At 27.7% G+C, this 19,730-nt stretch overlaps 1 protein-coding gene across 2 annotated transcripts in view; it reads right to left on the bottom strand.

Annotated features, from left to right (window-relative positions):
• Positions 1-19,730, bottom strand: part of LOC148239146 (uncharacterized) — a 112,663-nt gene that overhangs the window by 23,014 nt on the left and 69,919 nt on the right. Inside the window, exons 1-2 of one of the 2 annotated variants that reach the window (XM_088185849.1) lie at positions 8,741-8,875; positions 2,043-2,673 (exon numbers count right to left, since the gene is read on the bottom strand). In XM_088185849.1, the coding sequence (XP_088041975.1) occupies positions 2,043-2,078 (36 nt within the window). In that variant the 5' untranslated portion in view covers positions 2,079-2,673; positions 8,741-8,875. Of the gene's footprint in view, positions 1-2,042; positions 2,674-8,740; positions 8,876-19,730 lie in introns of those variants that run through there. The other variant, XM_088185843.1, reaches the window with a different exon arrangement.

Here is a 19,730-nt window from a genome sequence, read left to right as displayed (position 1 = left end):
GACTTCTTGTTTATTATTTTTACGCATTCTTGACCGGCATCGGTATATTGAAATATTTCCACTCTTGTGAAAGATGACGTGAGGGAAAAAATGGGAAACTTCACAACCTATTCGGTTCTATGTGAAACTTCATAGCGGTTCAATGTGAAAAATATAAATTAATATAACAATATATAATATTTGTAAATATGTAATATTTTTAGAATACACCAAAGACCAGTGGTTTAAATTGATGACTAGTACCTGAAATTTTAATTCCATATTAACTTCTACTGTGTCTGGAAGAGCAAAAAAGGGGTAATACTAATGGTAATAATAAATAATGCAGAAATTTGTTCAACAGTCAAACATATATTTAAAAATATGACTATTGTTTTTTTGTAATACAATATCAACGATTTTTAATTAATAAAAATTTTAATACACATATGTTGTATAGAGTTAAAACAAAAATTCATCAATTGATAATCAACTGTCAGATTTAAAGTGGTTCTGTGCATTAGAATTATTTTAATCGTTCTAATAATTGATTTCTACTAGACGTATTGATAAATGTGCTTATGCTATCACCGAAAAGAGTTTTAACTGCGAGGTGCTTAAGCAGTTAACGATTAAGCTATTGCTATGAACTTTCTTCTACCTCTCTGGAGACAAGTATGCAAGTCGACAAATAAAATGAAGAAGTGTGATGAACAAATATTTGAAATGTCAATCGAGTCTGGGTACCAAGAAGAATATCTTCTCAAGTGGCCAAGCAAACAATGCGTAAAAATAAATATCCATATAACCAAAAATATAATAACAATTCCATAATATAAATTATTCACGTATCTACATTAAGCGGTAAATAAAAATATGTAAACCGGTGTTATCTTTAATATAAGGTTAATTAAATTAATAATATTACCCCGGATTAAAATTGAAATTATGTATCTACGGTGTTTTCATTAAAAACTAGTTTTCCTGTGGTAATTAAAATTTAACTTATAGTGCCGAGGCGAAATGAGTATTAAATGGTTATACTAGCTTATCTTAAACGTATTTCATATTTTGCAACAATATACTCAATTATTTCAGTTATCTATGCAATTAATTTAATTAAACATACGCATGTATGAGCAGTGCGTTTTTGACGACAAACCCGTTTATGGGTTACGATTTAACTGAGTAAACATTACAGTGATCAATACACACAGCCTCCGGTGTTTTACAGTATTATATATTTTATACAATATAAAATAGCGTATAACTTGTGTAATGTTGTTGTATAATTTTGCAAATTTAATACAGCCATTCAAATTGCATATTTTCAACACCGCCGTAAAATACAATACAGTTGGAGAATTAATTTATCGTTCACAAATAGTAATTATTATATCATACTTCTATGAAATAATAATATCAAAATGTGCTTCATTATCGATATAAATATTATATAAAAAAATTAATACAAATATATATTACCCATTCATTTACGTAAAAAATAAAAGTATTATTTTACAACTGCCAAAAGTTAAGCTTTATATAAAAAAAACGTGTTATAAACGGTAAATATGCTTCGCATTAAAACTAGAATTAAAGACTGAATTTTCAGTTAAGCTTTAAAACGATAAGATAATGTAGTTGAGCTTTATCGTTTAAAATATCAATATATAATATGTTATATTTGCATATTATAAACAATGTAATCATTACACATATTTTATTCTTATTGGGATTTATTATATTTTTGTCTAATATAATTATCGATTTACAGGAATATTTTATCAGTAGTGCATAAAGCACATTTTACAAAGATTTGCTAAAATATGTAATATAAATGTGGCCTTAAATATTGCAAGGCCCGGGGCATCTGCCCCTCTGATAAACCCTGCTTACAACTATACATTAGTTTGGTATAAATGATGTATGCTTGGAGTAAATTGAAAAAATTTAAAATGCCAAATCATACCAAATTTTTAAGGAATACACTACTCAAATGCACAATACTAATTAAAATCAATAAGCAATACTTATTATAAAAAATATATACATGGACTTACCGCGATGAGAGTTGCAAGGAGGTGTGCAATTCGCATAGTAGATCGTCAGATTTCGTAAGGGGCGCTACGAGACGCCGGAGGAGACTGAAGCGGATCGCGACCCGCCCATTCACCTTCCCTGTCCAGCCCCTGTGACCCGGCCCTTGACCCCTTGCCTTCACCTCTCAATTTATACGTAACGAACACTTGCGGACCACTATCGTTTGGCCCACGCGACTCACTACCGACACAGATTACACTCACAACACTTATATCACAATTTCTCGACAGATAATAATCAGTTGGATTAGTATATATATATATATATATATATATTTTAAGTAAATATATTTTATATATATTTAAATACAATTTATTATTTATTTGTTTGAGTTTAAACTTTGGCCTCAGACTATATACATATATTTTTTGTCTTTCTTTATATATTTATACAATAACTAATATTTATAATTTATATACGATTAAAACGTAATTTTATTCTTAATGAGGATTTGTGGTTACCGCACATACACACGCGTGTTTAATAAGCGGTAAAAAGTACGATTTATTTCCGCTTGAACTTTTTGGTCACTAGAAGAGCTGTCATTTTCTTTTGAATGCAGTACATCGCACAATAAGATCTGATGATGTGCTGGAAAAAATAAAAATAAAAAATATATCAAAAATAATCAAAAACTATATCTTAACTATAATTCTCTAGGTGTGCTATTAATATTAGATTTGTTTGTTACGTCAATAATATGCAAGTGAAACACTTAAGATATATACAATTATACATGATGCTCTGTTGCAAATTTGCGACTTCGCAACAACAACCTAATATTTTTTAATATTATTTTGAAGCTTGGTAATTTAATTTTATCAAATATAAAAATAAATTCACTAACAAGCTTATGAAACAATGGCAATTTTCATTACTTTTCTATAATAGTATAACATAATTCCAATAATTAACTTTTAAAAACTTTAAGCTTTTAGATGACTAAAATTTACTATTTATACTTAAAAATTTGAAGACCATTTCGAACATACTAAAATATGTCACGAAGTAAGGCCAAAAATCAATGAGAGATCTCGCGACTAATCAATTGTGTTATTAATTGGAAATATTTCACGAACCACCTAATAGCACATCTATTCTGAAAAATTATTCACCCCTAAGAACCGCGGAAAAAATAATTTTTGTTTATAAAGGACGTGCGCTAGATATATACGGTACAATACGTTCAACAGTGCAAATAATACTATTGTTCTTCTACCATTTCGTTACCGATCGCCACCTAGACTGTTTATTTTTAAGCCTTATACACATTTCGTGGGTGTGTCCAAGAAGAGATGCAATTGACCCGCAAACATTCTGATCTGTGATTCAATAGAGCTGTGTCGAACTAGCATTACAAGAAATGAGACTCTTGCTCACAGAGGAAAAGGACGCGATGAGAAACGCACGAGAAAATTCGCCATGAAGTCAAAAAAATACATCAACGGATCGTCCAGCATCATGCTGCTTTACGAAATCACAATCGACAATAATACAACTCGACACGCCAGCAAAAACTCTCCGACTTTCACTCGCAAAAATTTCAACTTCACCGTTAGCTAGCGGCATTTACATTTATTTATATATGTTTATAAAAAAACTGTTATTAGTTTTTCTGGCGTCCATTTGGCTGCCAAATCACACCCCTTTGGTCTCAAAACCCTCAAAAATTAAATTAAAATCAAAACGAAAAAAAAGTACATTGTTTTTAATTAAAAAATTATCTCCACAAAGATTTCCACTACTACTTTTAAAAAAAATTGAATCTATCAAAACTGCCCAAGTGCAAAATTTAGAAAATATTTTCAAACGATCTTAAAGTTCACGTTAAAATGTTGAAAACAATTTTGAGAAAACTAAATTTAAAAAATGGAATAAATAGTTATTGCTTGCTTAATATTTGTTTAACCAATAACTATGTTTTGCTTACTACATAATTTAGAATTTTATTAATATTTAATTTTATCATTTCATACACATATAAATAATATTTTTTACATTTTTTATATATAAAAATATTGCAATATAAAGAAATGTCGTTTAAAACATACATAATTTGGGTAATCTTGACTGATACATTTTAATTCGATAATATATTTATTCCTAGTACTCCATTGGTAAAATTAAAAGAACTGGCTTCGCTAGTTTCATTATATGGCAAATTTTTTCACAGATTTAAATAAAACAGTAAAAGTAATATTAGCAAGATATCGCATAACCATAACATGTTTGATATAGTCACAGATTGATAAAAATAAATTAGCAAAACTAGTTGAAGATGATGCAATGAAGATCGGTCATTTCCGTTTCAGTAATTGATTAATAAATTACTAAAAACGTCGTCATTACCAAAATATATTTAGTAAAAATCGAAAGGAATAAATCACCATATATTTTAATTTTCTGAATCCTTTAGAAACTAGTTATGAAAACACTATACATTACTGCAGTAAAGTGATAAAATTTTGAACTCAAAAGGAAAACCTGCACTTGAATTTGAAAATGTCTGATTTCACATCATTTCTAATGCAAATTACAGCTCATTTAAATGAACTTAACATACAAATTAAAATTAGTTCATGAATTTAATATTTTAAACAATCTAAAATTGTGCCTATCTAATAATAAGAAGTAGATTAGGACAATCTACTTAAAGCCACATAAATATTTATCAAACGACTTTGAGAATAGATTCGAAAATTTTAGAAAACAGCAACTGCATTTCTATATTCTCAGTTGAAATTGATACATTGCCTGCAATGCAAATGACTTAAAATCAGATTTGTAATTTATAGAATTATTTACTTACGTAAGTTTATAACCGTATAATAAAAATACCCTGTACTTTTAGAATATGCCATTTATGACGTCTCTTTGTAAGAATATGTTTATTTTTTCACGTATGAAGCATACAAAAAGTAAAGCATTTTTTTAATACTGTTTACATCACTATTTCCATTATTAAACTAGTTAATGATGCACTGATATCGATAAAACAAGCTCAATGTTCACTTTAATAATAATATGTCATTATCATTTGTGTAAAAAGTAAAGTTGTAATCGACCCATTCGTAATATGGATTACATTGTAGAAAAGTTTAAATTTTTTGTCGGGCAATGCGTCTCAGAAGTTCCAAAAAGTCAGACATCCCTATTTATAGTATATCCATTATCTATATTTTATAAATAAAAAACTTTAAGATATTTTCAGAGATGAACCACATAATATCACAAAGCCATCAATCACTACCCTAATATTTACTAAAACGAAATTGATTTCTTTGTATTTTCAGCTGTTCATATGAAATATGACTAGCCCGACTAACTTTGCCGATTACCACTGTCATTAAGTCAAACACACTTGTAAAGATAAGACAACAATTAGAAAGTTAATCTAACATCCGTCATGTTCAAACGTGCATACGTACCTAACCCGTCTGATATCGACCTTTGAAACTTAAATAACGCAATAGTAAATTCATAATAAAAAACAGTACATGTGACTCATGAGGGAATCTCTACAGATTGTTTGCCTTGGGCATTAACGTCTTGTTGATACAAGATAACGTAATTTTTTGCCTCGTATCGAACACTATTCGTCATTGGCGCCGGCCGGCGTCGCGGAACCTCTACACTCTTTTAATTTACCAAATACGGGTAAAAGCGTGCTGTTTGCTAGTCAAACAAGTACGGCAAATAAACGAGAAATTGTTAATGTAAACTCACATAAACATATTCTATTTTCCTCCGACTGGTCAAAGCCAACACCAACAAATACATATGTATGTACATATATAAGATAAAAGTGTCAAATCACGATCGGTGTTTTCGTATCTATATTATAATTTTTTGTGGTATCGATGATTAAATACTATTTACACGAATACATACTTATAACATACGTATACATCATATTGTATTTAAGTGTAATTTAATTGTGCAACAGATTGCAACACGCGTAACGGCGCTTGAAAGTTTATCACCCAATTTAAATCTATCAAAGCAATAAATGCATAGTTTAATAAGGGTTTAAATTTGTCGCTTAAGATATATATATAAACTATATATTTATCTGCCTAGAAGTTTCAATATTAAGATTGCGACATAGCGCTATAAATTGCGGGATTTGATTAGCGCAATTATGCTCTTACGCTAATTTGATTAAATTTATTGCGTGTATTTTTATACGAAAATGTTTGTATAATTCATCAATATTCACTAAAATAATATATTTTTGTAATTTATTTATTAAATGTTTTTAAAAATAAATATAAAAAATTAATACACGTTTTAAAAAGTACAATAAATAATTTAATACCTGATAAATAAATAAAAATAGACTGAATATATTTTACGCAGTTATCTCTTTCAGCGATTAAGAAAATATCTGTTTTAACATATTTAAAATAAATAACATAATATTAATGTTTCAAAAATTACATACAAATTATCCAGTATGTGTGAATATTTAAATTTAGAACCAATTAACTTAGGTATAGATCATATGTATAGCAGTATTTATAAATGTAAAAAATATGTATAATACATATTTATAAAATTTTAAAATTTATCTTTAAAGATTTTACACTTTAAATACGAAAATATTTTTAAAAATTGACTAACTTTTTATTATATAAATAAATAAAATTTCATTTAATACTGTAAAAATATAGATACTTTTACTTAAATGTTAAAGATAATTTAAAAAAATCAAATGGTTATAGTCCTGGATTTCAGCTGGCCAAGAACCTAACCAGTACTATGTACCAGTGCACAGGAAAGGCTTCCACACGAATTGGCGTGTATCAGCATATCCCAAGAGTTTTTGAATTTAGAAGTTGATCGCTTTTTCTCGAACATTTGATAACCGAAAATCTAAAAGTCAAGTAACAAAACATGGAAACCCGGGCTCACTGTAAAAATAGTTTTTTTTGTATGATGGGATTGTGCATTGCGAAACTCTTAAGCATGGCCAAGCAATAACAGTGAGCTTTTATGTTTATACAAGGAAATAAAAATAAATAGGCTTGCACTTGTCAACAGAAGTTGAATAGTTCTACAACACGACAATGCACAATGTCCCCTTGTGGCAAAATTGTCTCTTGATAAAATCAAAATCACCTTATTTTTCAGACCTTGCTTCTTTTAATTACCATTTATTTCAAAGATGTAAAAAGGAGGTTTTAGGAATATTTTGTATCAAAGCCTCATATTATGCTAATGGAATTGAAAAATTAACTATTAAATTGGAGAACGTTATATATTTAGAATAAAATTATATTTTTCATCAATAAAATAAAGATGAAAATTTAAAAGTATTTTTTTTTCTTTATAAAAAAAAGTGATACCTAATATATTTAAAATAAAATAAAACTGTTTTCAGCTATAGATTATAAAAACAAAATTCATGACCTTGAATTTATCAAATTAAATAAGAGTATATTTTTATTAAGTATAAGTTTTTAATCAATTTCATTTAATGTGTATACACAGACGTGATAACTTAAACAAACATATTAAATCGCGACACATCGGCGATGCATTCAATCTGTTATCGTTGTAATAATATCATAATCGCGAAATATTAAGCTAATTAATGACCTAAAAATACACATACAAATACTTTGGTATATGATTCATTTTTAAAAATAACTTATTTGTAATTTTATTTTTATATGCATTTTAAATAATTTTATTGTTACTAAACAAAATTTATTAATTCAATGACAAGACAATTAATAAAAAATTACATCTCAGCTACAATCATATTATCAATTAATTTAAATGCAAATTTATGGAAAATCCCAGAAAAAGTAAATACACTTTATTATGTATTTTTAAATTGATGTTTTAAAATATCAGAGTATTTGATTGTATTTATTGCCTAATTCATACAAAACTTTTAATTTTAAGGAAATATATTTTTAAATTTTCTAAATTTATATATTTTGAATAAATATATTTAAATTTAAGTCTAATGAAAAATAAATAAAGATCAAATCAATGATAAAAATAGTATTTTAATAAGTATATCAATTTTAGATCTCGTGAAAAATTAAGGGAATATTCCAGAAAATTCATTACATTTTATTGTGTTTGATTTTTGGACATTCTGAAAATTTAATTGTAAAATATATTAGTTAATATATAGAATAATTATATTTTTATTACATACATATAAAAAATAAAAATCTTTCATACCTTAACAATATACATTTAATTTAAAATTAATACATATTTTTATAAAAATAATATATTAATCCCCTGAACAATTTTAAATTAAATCAATCGCTTAAGCAAAGCTTCGAGTTCTATTAAATTCATTTAACAAATTAAATAGACAATCTTTAATATTAATTTTAATTTATGTTTTGTATATGTACAAATTAAATTTGTTTAAATTATAAAAAATAGGGCTAAATAGAAGCTAAAAAAATAAATTACATAAATTAAAAATTAATTCATACAAAAATTACAGATAAATCTTTAATTGAATTTTATAATACATTTTATAGATTAAATTTTATTCACTGTGAATAAATAAAGTATGTCTAAATAAATTTATTTTAAAAAGTCAATTAAATACTTTATTTTCAATATTTAATAAAAATCATTTTTTTAATAAGTACATTTAAATTTGTTAAGATAATTTAAATACCTCAATCGTATATCCGATTCTTTATTAGAAACTTCCTCAAAATCTCAGTGGAAAATATTTGGAATCGGTATCGGGAAACTTTGTGAATGTTTTTTCGCTCCGTTTCGCACTAGTGGTGTTATCGGTCGTGGCGCGTAACTGACACTGGTGTATGAAAGCATTTCTTCGAGGTTAAGTAGGTGGACGGGCGCCGGCGCCACTCAGATAAGCGACGCCGTCCAATGGGGCGTCGGACCCACCCTTCGTACTCACCTATTGGCGGATGGAAAAGGGGAAAATGAACCGTAATTCGACGGGTGAAAAGCGGGCGACGATTAGGGGCTAGTCGTAAATTAAGGGAAGGCGTGTTTAATGTGCAGGAATTGAGATTAAAGTAATTGTACATAAGTGAAGTCATATTAACACCCAGTGATGTAATCAGGCAGGTACAACAAGTACACATGCAAAGAACCTAAGGTAAAGATAATGAAAATATATACAAATAGTTTTTACCATAGTTGAAACATTGGACATAGAGATCGTATTTACTAAAAAACGAAAAAAAACATTTAAAGAATTATTTCTCGATAAAATGCCAAATGAAAAATTCTCATGCTCGAAAAGTGTGCTGATTTCTCGAGAATTTTTATTGTTAAAAATTAAATTTGTATAAATATTTGTATATATTTTACAACCATTACGTTTTTTATATCGCTGTATTTTTATATACTGCTGCATAAAAAATGGTGATCCCGTGTTAAATGTTTGAAAACATGCAAGTTTGACATGAAGGTGTTGAAATCAGCAGATTGCAAAAATGTATGGAAGCTTTCCACATAGTTATGCAATTCAATTTGCTTGTCGGCGAATTTTCTATAATCCAAAAAGATTTTTTAACTTTATCTTGTTTGAAATATGAAAAGCGTAAAATATCCACATTTGTTTAATTGTTATTAAATATATATACGATACGATGAATAATGGAGCCTGAAATTCCTTTATAACTCCACGCTCTGTAATCAATCGAAGTAGATTGATCTGTTCTAATCTTTGTATTATTCACGTCTAGTATAACAAATCATTATCCTATTTGTGTTTGCATACTTCACCGATCATCCAGTTCTCTGTTCCTGAATAATATAAAGATATTCACAATAATATAACGTATTATTATAATCACATACTACAAATTACATATTTTTTTATTTATTCAAATTTCTCGAAAATTCTAGAAAAAAATCAAGAAATAAAAATTAAAATATAAATTTCTTGAGAAATAGAAATCATCGAGAAAATAAAATGCTTCCCTCACATATTTAAAAATCTTAAAACTGCAAAGTGACTTTTGTCATACCTTATTATTTCTCGCTAAGTTCTAGCAAGTTAAAAATAATAAGGAAAAATTTAATATCTACTACGTGAAATATTTGTTTTATAATTTTATTTATAATATTATAATAACAAATGTCATGATGAAATCCAAATTGGTAAAATTAAATAAATTATTTTCAGTGTCAGAATTGCTTAAATATAAACAAAAAATAGTTTTGGGACTGATAACACTTCACAATTTTTAAAACAAAATTTATACATATGTAGGTATTTTTTTTCGGCAATTTTATTTTTAATTTTTAGAATTTATTTTCTGGATTTATTGAATTATAATATATTCAAAGTATACATATGTTTTGTTGTTGATGTTAATAATTTATATATAAAATGGTGATCAGATTTTTTATGGCGCACAAGAAAATATCACACATCGAAAATTTTACACATATATGATTGTTTGATTGTCAAATATACTATACTTTTAATTCCATCTGCTTTATATTTATTTTTCTCTATTTTTAATTAAAAAATTGTATAATTTTTAGAATTGTAAGTATGTCATATCAATGTAAATTATTATATGGTTGTAAAACATTTTTAATGTAGCTGAATTAAAATCATAGTAACATCTGGACCACATATATGTATATGAATATTTAGAGGTATTTTTAAAATCTCGGGATTCATCGCGAAGAATATAATTTTCAATACCTAATAAGTACACGACCTAGTTCGATTTAAATTAAACATCACGATATTCCTACGTGAGTTGATGAAAATTTACGTTGACCTCATTTGTGATGATCGATCAGAATTATATTTATATAATAATCACTAATTTAGAATTCTTAGGCACGATAGAAATGAAAAAACTAAGGTCTATATGAGATTCAAACTCAGGTCTTTCAGTGACTTACACATCTCGTCTATTAAATTTTTCATATAAAGAAGTAAACAAGTTTATGCTGTCCTTATTTTTTTAATAACAATTAAATATTAATATTTGTGACAAAATGGTATTATTTTTTATATAATTTGTATAATTTATTGTGGTAAAAAAATAATAGTTAGATTTATATAATATGTATTACGATTTAAGTTTTAAATTATAAAATAAATGTATAACCAACGATTAAATTAGTTCATTCTCATCAATAAAATATATTATTTAAAAAATATGTAAATATTAACGACCATAATAAATAAATAAGATATTGCTTAATAAATTGAAAATTAAAAAAAATAGTAGACTACGGTTATAAAAACCATAAAATACAGTTTAAAATATTAGTAATTATTGTTTTGTAAATAAAAATCTGACTTTATTTTGAAAAGTTGTAATACATAATATAGATCCAGTTCCTATCTTTTAGGGCTAATAATGGTTTTGCTGCGCAGTCAAACTACACTATTTTTTTCTATATATAATACAATTTTTATTCCTACATTAATTAAAATAACGTAATAGCGTATAACGTAAAATAATTATATTCCTAACGTTTTACAAAAAAATATTTCACGATTCACAATATTTTTCTTGACCCAATTTCTATATTTATTTCAGTTAATATAAAAAAAATCTGGATTGTTCATAAAATTATGCAAATTAATTTCCAAAATAAAATAAAAATATCCCTCCAAATGTAACGGTTCTTTTAAAAAAATCAAACTATTTTCTATAGTATTAAAAATTCAGTTCGATTATCGATTCTGTGCATATACAAAACATTAAACCCGATTCCACGAAATTTTCCGAATGCTGCACAATTTCAGCACGAATGACCATTGTGGTATTTTTATTAAGGAAAATCCGCTTCTAAGGAATTTCCCTCGGGTGCAAATATAAGACGAAATTGATTCAATTTTCCGTGAGTCACGCGCGAAGAATTGATCGAATTCTTTTTGTTTACGTGACTCAACGATTTGTTCAGTGCATCTTTCAAAACTGCACAGTCATAAATTTAAGCAGAATAACACACATTGGTAGCACAAACATAACACTACGTATAATCTTCGAGTAACGGATATGACAGCCGCCAGTTAAATCAGTTTGATTGTGAAAATACAGCTAGATAGGTGAATATGAACTATTGTGAAGTTTGATAGCAATACTCTTTAATAAACATGTTTATTTTAATATAATTCTGCTCAAATAATTTCAATGTGTATTTTACTAACATGTGGGTGAATCCAACTAAGCAGAATAATAAAAATATTTCGCCTATGAGGCACCGGAAGTTCTAGATACAGTTGAATCGAGCTTTTTAGTCGAAAAAGTAGCTGAAAAATATTCAGGATATTGCTTACATTCCTCGCAAAATCGTAAACACTAGTTCTCAGATTATATTGACTATAAAGGTGATACGCCCCCATAAAAATTCCTTATTGTGGTTCACAACAAAAATAAAGCATCATTGTGTATTTTTATTCTAAAAACGTCGATGCGTGTATTTTAACACCCACTTAATTCATATATGCACTCAAGTACGTAGGGCATTCTGAAAGTCTTGTTATATTTAATATTAATATATCATCAACTTAGCTTAAAACATAAGTGCCTTTTATTTATTATTATAGTACAAATTCATTCTATTATTATCCACTTAAGGTTAAAATATTTAGTTAAAAACTTTTTCAGTAAAAGTATAACAAACTTGATGATATTATTTTGCATAGTATATCTGCTATCGTACTTTTTATCATAGCTTTTCTAAAAACCATCATATAGTGAAAATTAATGCATGCAAACAACTAATTGCTTTACAAAAATTGTAACCATGAAAAAAACTTGATTAAGATGAAAGATTAGAAACCATTCATATATTCACAAATAAAGATACTTATATTTTCTATATAATTATAAAAAATATATTGGGGGAATACCTGTATTTATGATAAGATTTTTTTGATAAATTATATTTAAAACAATACTGCGTGACTTATGAATATATTAAAAAATCTAGATTGTTAAAAAAATGATATTATAGCATTCCACAGATAAGTCTAATCTCCATCACAAGTTAATCATCGATATCTTATCACCACGTGGTGCAAATATATTTAATCTATTTATCTAATCTTCGCGTAAATATAACGTTTCATTTCGCCAAATTGATTCACAACCTGAGGTAACTGTCCAAAGTTCAAAACGTAAACCCTCGAGTAATCTGATTCACGGTTAAAACATCCGTTAATGCATCAGTATCGTGTGACGCGGTTAAAAAAACTGAATGACTAAGATAGATATTTCTATACCCAATTCATTCAATATCATTAATCACACATAATATATTTCACTCCTCCTGCTTGTGCGGAATCTGCTTCTGTTAATTTTGTTATATTCAATGATCCACATTCCTCGGCCTACACACCTGTTATCTACAAAGCTCCAGAGCTCATTGATGAACTGAAAACTCGCCAGGAGTTTTCAAGCGATAATGAACTGGGTCATAATTAAGTGGCACCATGATTTATTATAAACTTGCTTACGTTCCCGGATTCGTACGCGTTTTCTTAGCAGTCATATCACATTCTACAACACTTGTTTTAGTTAAATTATATGTATCTGTTATTACATTGTATGTATTAACATTTTAGATGTTTCTCTTGTAAAGGTTGAAAAATAATGTGAAAAGTGTTTCTATTGAATTGAGCATCTCTTCTTGTCACTTATTTAAAGCCATGAAGAAGATGAATTAAAGCCTATTCTAGAAATGTCAATTAGTAAGAAATCGGTTTAAATTTTACAATCAGTACAGTACAGTTTTAGTCGATCCAATTTACTGTAGGCTACCAACCTTGAGGGTTAGTTTATGTTTTATCCACTTAAAATACAGATGTTTCAGTTCATTATCTTGGCAATTAAATAAAAATGAGCCTTTTAGAGTCATCTCTCGAATAGCAAAATTACTTTTATAGATAGGCACAGGCAAGGTACGGCACAACTAATATTTTGGAGGCCCTTTAAAGCAATAAAAAACAGATGTTTTGTAGATCAACAGGAATGCTTCTTAAATCGATTTTATTGAAAGCGATCATAAAGACTTTGAATTTAGAGCCACTGATTATACTGCTGCTAGTCTTGTTATTGAAATGTTTTGTGAGAAATAGAGTGCTAAAAGTTGTTGTAAAATACCCTATTTTGTTTTGGAGTTTCAGTAAAAATAAAAAATTGCTAGACAGTACTACTGCTTCTTGCAAGATTCTGCTGAATCCACTCCGACAAGATTTCAAGTGTGGTTTCCACAACCAAAATATAAATCAATAAGCGACATTGCTATAAGAACAATATTTGGCGATACAAATATACACTTAAACTAAACTAGTGAAGCCAATAAAAGACAATGGTCTAGAAAATGCTAACAATTATTAGACACTGTAAAGTAATGATCTATCATATAATATTATATAGTAATTTAAGTTTTACTTTAAATTGTCTTTGACAACATGTAGTGTCATATCATGTATCTTGCAAAAAAAAATGTTTTTCTTATATTGTACCTTTAAAATATATAATTAAAGTATTTTTAAATGATTGATAATGAGTGTATTCGCGATTGACCTTTGTCTAACATTAACCTGACTGAGCTATTGCGTGGACGGAGCTTTTTTACAGCTTTCGTGTTTACAAATCACATAACAAACGTTACAGAATTAGCTTTCGGACGCTAAAAATACCGACCATGTTTACTTACAAATGCACGAGATGGAGAAATCGCCGTGGTCTTGTTTCGCTGTCGATACATTTGAGAAGCAGTGGACCGCGCACAAGATCAAAGGGGCAATGAACGAATACTGTTATTAAAATATGAGCTTTTAGGTGCATTTTAGTAGCAATTTGATCCGTTTCCTTGTTTATCTTTACTATTTTAAAAAAATGGAAATTTCCAACGATCGTATCCTTGTATTGATTTCAAAATCCTTATTAAAAAATACACACAAGGTAAATATTATTCAAACATAAAAATACATCATGTGTAATGAACATGCGGATATGACTATTAAATTAGCACCAAGTAGTTTTGGGTTAATTATAATTAATACGAGTGGCGCCAATTTTTTTTTATTGTTTTCTAGATTCGAATCCGCGTTTAAGTTGTAACGTTTACGTTTTCAATGTAAATTATTTCTAAGAAGAAAAAATATCATCGATGACGATTTTTCACTAATACATTAATAATTGAATATGCAAAGAAAATAAATAGAAATCACGCGTTAATGTGGCGAAACCTTAGATTGTAAATAGAAGCGTGTTATTAAATTATTATATTAAACGTCAATTTATTTCCTAATTCAATAATAATATTAAAGCGACGACAACAACGCATGTTAGCGATTCCAAAATTTATACTATATTTCAATGATTAATTCATATCTACAAATATATAATAGTTGACATTTGCTAGTACGTATTTTGTACGCTGAATTTTAAATAACTTTGTGGTCGATACATTAAGTTTAATAGTCTCAATGGCACATACGCGTTAAAAACACGTTGAGATGTTAATAATTTATAAATTGTGACTTATTGATGTCATAAAATATGGCACTAAAATTATGTTATGAATTTTCAATATTATATTACAAGAAAGCTAGCAAAATAATAATTGCACAAAATGTTGCTAATAAATTTAAAATTATTGGTTAATGGATAATAATGTATCAGTCACAGTTTCTTCGATACATTGTATCGTATCGCAATCTTGCACATTTTACGAGTTCCATATACGAAATAGTAAGTTATAGATAAGCTGCTCGGCGGCAATGCACATATAGAGAAGCGCGTTTGTTATTCAAGTAACGCCTCGCTAATTAATTAGGTAATTAATTCTCATACATCACGCCTTCGAGCGTCGCCATTCGCTTTTAATAACGCGCGAATGGGCGAGCGGTGCAGTTTATTGGATAAATCATTGCAGTTGCTGTGTATGCAGATTGCTTGACAATTTATCGCAACCGGCAATTAACCTATGCATGATAATTCATCGCATTATGCGGCACTAATGGCGCTACTAAATCTAAAATACCCTAGATGGCAGCGAAACGTTTATTGTGATCGACGTTGCGCTCCCAACGTATGAAACGATCTAGTTGCCGAATTAATCGTGATTCAATTGCTCTTTGTTGTTTGTACAACAAGGCTTGAACGAGATAAAGTGTTGTGTTTAGAAGAATTTATCATTTTGAAGGCGCAATAAATTTCGTAGTACAAATTGTCGCGGAAAAGTGCAATAATGTTGCATCATCGCGAGGAAGGTGTGTTTCGCAATAATTGGCGACGCAGTTGACACCGCTCAACTTTGATATAATTCATAAAATAATAATTTGATCCTACTCGGATGGCAATTAATTTAATTACTAATATTAAAAAACTGTATTTTAAAAATAAAATGAGAAAAATGTCAGAATATTTGATTATTATTTTATTAATTATTCGAATATTCATGATAGCTTAAAATTTTTAAAATTCCACTGAGAATCATACTTAAAAGCAAAATATTCATTCAAGCGATTTTTTCAGTTTGACCACATATAAAAATGTGTGCTTAATATAACTTAAAAGGTTATAATCGAATAAAGCAGCGCTTCCCAACCTGTGGTACGCGAGTGGATAGTTGGTGGTACGCGAAAAATAATCAGTAATGGTGGATATAAAAAGTAAAAAAAAAATTAGTCATAAAAATATCATTTAAACTATTGTATTTTTCCTAAATGTAATTTTTCAGAAAAGCTCCATGACGATCTTTAATGTTAATGATAAAATTGAAAGTATGATTAAAAAATTAGATTTTTGGACAGAGTATCGAAAACAATCTACCGGAAGTATTCGAAACTGTACATACTTTTTTGGTTGAAAATAAGGTTAGCTTGTCTCAAGATATACGAGAACATATAATAGTTCATTTAACAGGATTAAAATCGTCTTTCGTGGAGTATTTTCCCAAACCCTAAAACAAAGATAATAATTGGATTTCAAACCCCTTCTATGCAGAAAATTTTGAAAAAGCTTCATCGTCGTCAATAAAAGATAAAGAAAATTTAATAGACTTATCAAGTGACAAAACTATACAAGTAAAATTCGATCGAAACAATCTAATTCATTTTTGGTTAAACATCGATAAAGAATATGATGAACGTTCTGAAAAAGCTCTCAAATTCTTATTACCGTTCACTAGTACGGAATTAGTAGAAAGAGCTTTTTCTTCATATGTTTTTTTAAAAAATAAGTATCGAAACAAATTGGACGCAGGTGTAGATTTATGGGTATATCTCACATCTTTTAAACCAAATTTCAAAAAATTATGTTCTTCGAAACAAGCACAAGGATTTCATTAAATTCATTTGGCTTATATTATTGTGCTTATATATTCGTAAATTAAAAAAAATTAAACTTATAACTTGATAGTGATGTTTTATATTCTTAAGCAACCCTTTCATAACTATTATTTTCGATAATAAATAGAAAATTTCGATAATAAAAATATTTTCATATACAATTTCATTAATATTATTATATTTAAAACAAAAATTTCACCTGCGGCGCTACTGTAAAGTTTGTAAAAATGAAAGTGTAATTTGTCTCGTTTTCATCACAAGAATTTTTATATACATATACAATATATTCTATTAATATCGGTAATTTTTGAAAAAAAAAATTACATTTTCGTTATACAAATAATTTAATTTAATTCTATGTAATTTTTTTTAATAAAAATTAGTTGTAAAAAAAATACTTCTTTAAATGTACTGGTTTTGAATTTCGACAAGAAATGAGCTTTGGCACCTTTTCTTAAAAAAAAAAATTGTGATATGTAAAGTTCAAATGTCTCATTGGTATCAGAAAAAATAAAACCTTTGGTATTTATTTTTAAACTTATAAAAATAAATTGAGTTCTGGGAAATATAGACACAGTAGAATAACAAATTTCTCGAAATACAATCATTTTTACGAAGTGGTACATTTAAGCGTGATGTACTACCAAGTGGTATGCGAGCCAAAAAAGGTTGGGAAACGCTGGGATAAAGCAAGGTCTGGAAAATATAAAAAGTTTAGTAAAACTAACCAAATTTACTCCAGAATGATTTCACATGTTATATTGGCTTATTTTCTGGTTAATTATTTTTAATACGCCTATGCAGTACCAATTTTACAGGATTATTATCATATTGAATTATTCCGCATACATCCCATTAAATGCACACACAAATTTTCACAGCAATAGCTCAGGCTTAAGGGTTGAAATATGTATCTTAATTAGAGAAAGTTAAATTTTTTTATGACTTAACACGCTTCTCATGCCCAGTTAAAGTTTTATGTAAGAAAGGACAAATTATTAATTTTGACAACAATGAGTTTCATGTGTTTTTTCCGCAGTATTGATTGTTCATGCGGCGTCCAAATATCCATTCTATATTATTTGCCAAAAAGCTTTAAATTTTAATGTACTGTGTGTCATGTAGATAATAGTTTTATTTCTCAACTGCTAGCCAAAATGAAAGAAAATTTCTGTATTTAACTGATAATTTAAATAATAATTATTAAATACGCGTTCTTTTAGATTCATTTATATATTTCAAATACCTGCATATTTTTTTATAATTTAGAGGTTATTCTAACGAAAAAAGATGAAAAGTTTTCCGTACATTATTCCCTTGGCCGTACTATTTTTCTTATACCAAACTATCCTTAAATTGTATCTATTTCTAATCTTAAATCTATATACATCTTCATTTACTAATAAATACACAGTAAAATACTCAAGTATTAAATTAGTTTCTGACTTGCAAAAAATTATTTAAACGTTCATATTCAATATTTCTTAAACATTCAACCATTTCAATCTAGCAATCATACTTCTACTACTAATAAATCTATTTTTACCTAAAACTCTTCATTGCAATTTATTAAGCATACGTAATATTCTTGCACAATAATTAAAGTGAGACAATAAAATACTATACTATTTTTTTGTGTTTATATAAAACATATTCCTCATCTATTTTTCCTCATATTTTTTTTACCATTATCACCTATGCAATAAATTAAAGTATAAATAAGTTAAAGTTCCAACCATATATTTTAAACCATTAATTTTTATCAAAATGCATTATTTGATGTTTCTATGCATTATACGATTATACAAGACTATTCCACTTGAGCCCTTTAATTTATGTATATATAAAAGAACAACTTTTAGCATCGTAGAATTTTTTCTACTTATACTAGAATTTGTAATCAGCTTATATTAATAAATTTTGCAAAGCTACCAATTTATCTGGTCTTCAGACTTAGCATCAATGTCAAAATAGCACTGGATTTTCGAAGATGTTAAAATTGTGATAATAGTTAAAAATGTCAGCTTATCACTAAGCAAAATATTACGACTAAGCGCGTAATAAATATTTCATAACGTCAATAAATCATATGCCACGTGATTATGAACGAATCGCGTCCGTTTAGTTACGCTCCATTCCCAACCGTAATCACTGTCTTTTAACAATTAATACATTTAAATGTCACCAATCAGTTGAGTTGTCAACGTTTCTACTAGCAATTTATCAAACTATAATACCCTGTGCTTAATCGGTCGATTAATTGCAATTCAGCCGGATTATAAGCAATCAATCCCAGTTACAAATCAAACTACATACACACATATCAACAGCACCTTTACCTTTC

The sequence above is a fragment of the Plectrocnemia conspersa genome, unplaced genomic scaffold (genome assembly GCF_051122295.1).
Source record: "Plectrocnemia conspersa isolate PC_06_02 unplaced genomic scaffold, ASM5112229v1 ptg000001l, whole genome shotgun sequence".
NCBI classification, from domain to species: Eukaryota; Metazoa; Arthropoda; class Insecta; order Trichoptera; family Polycentropodidae; genus Plectrocnemia; species Plectrocnemia conspersa.
This window is presented reverse-complemented; position numbering and strand designations above follow the sequence as displayed.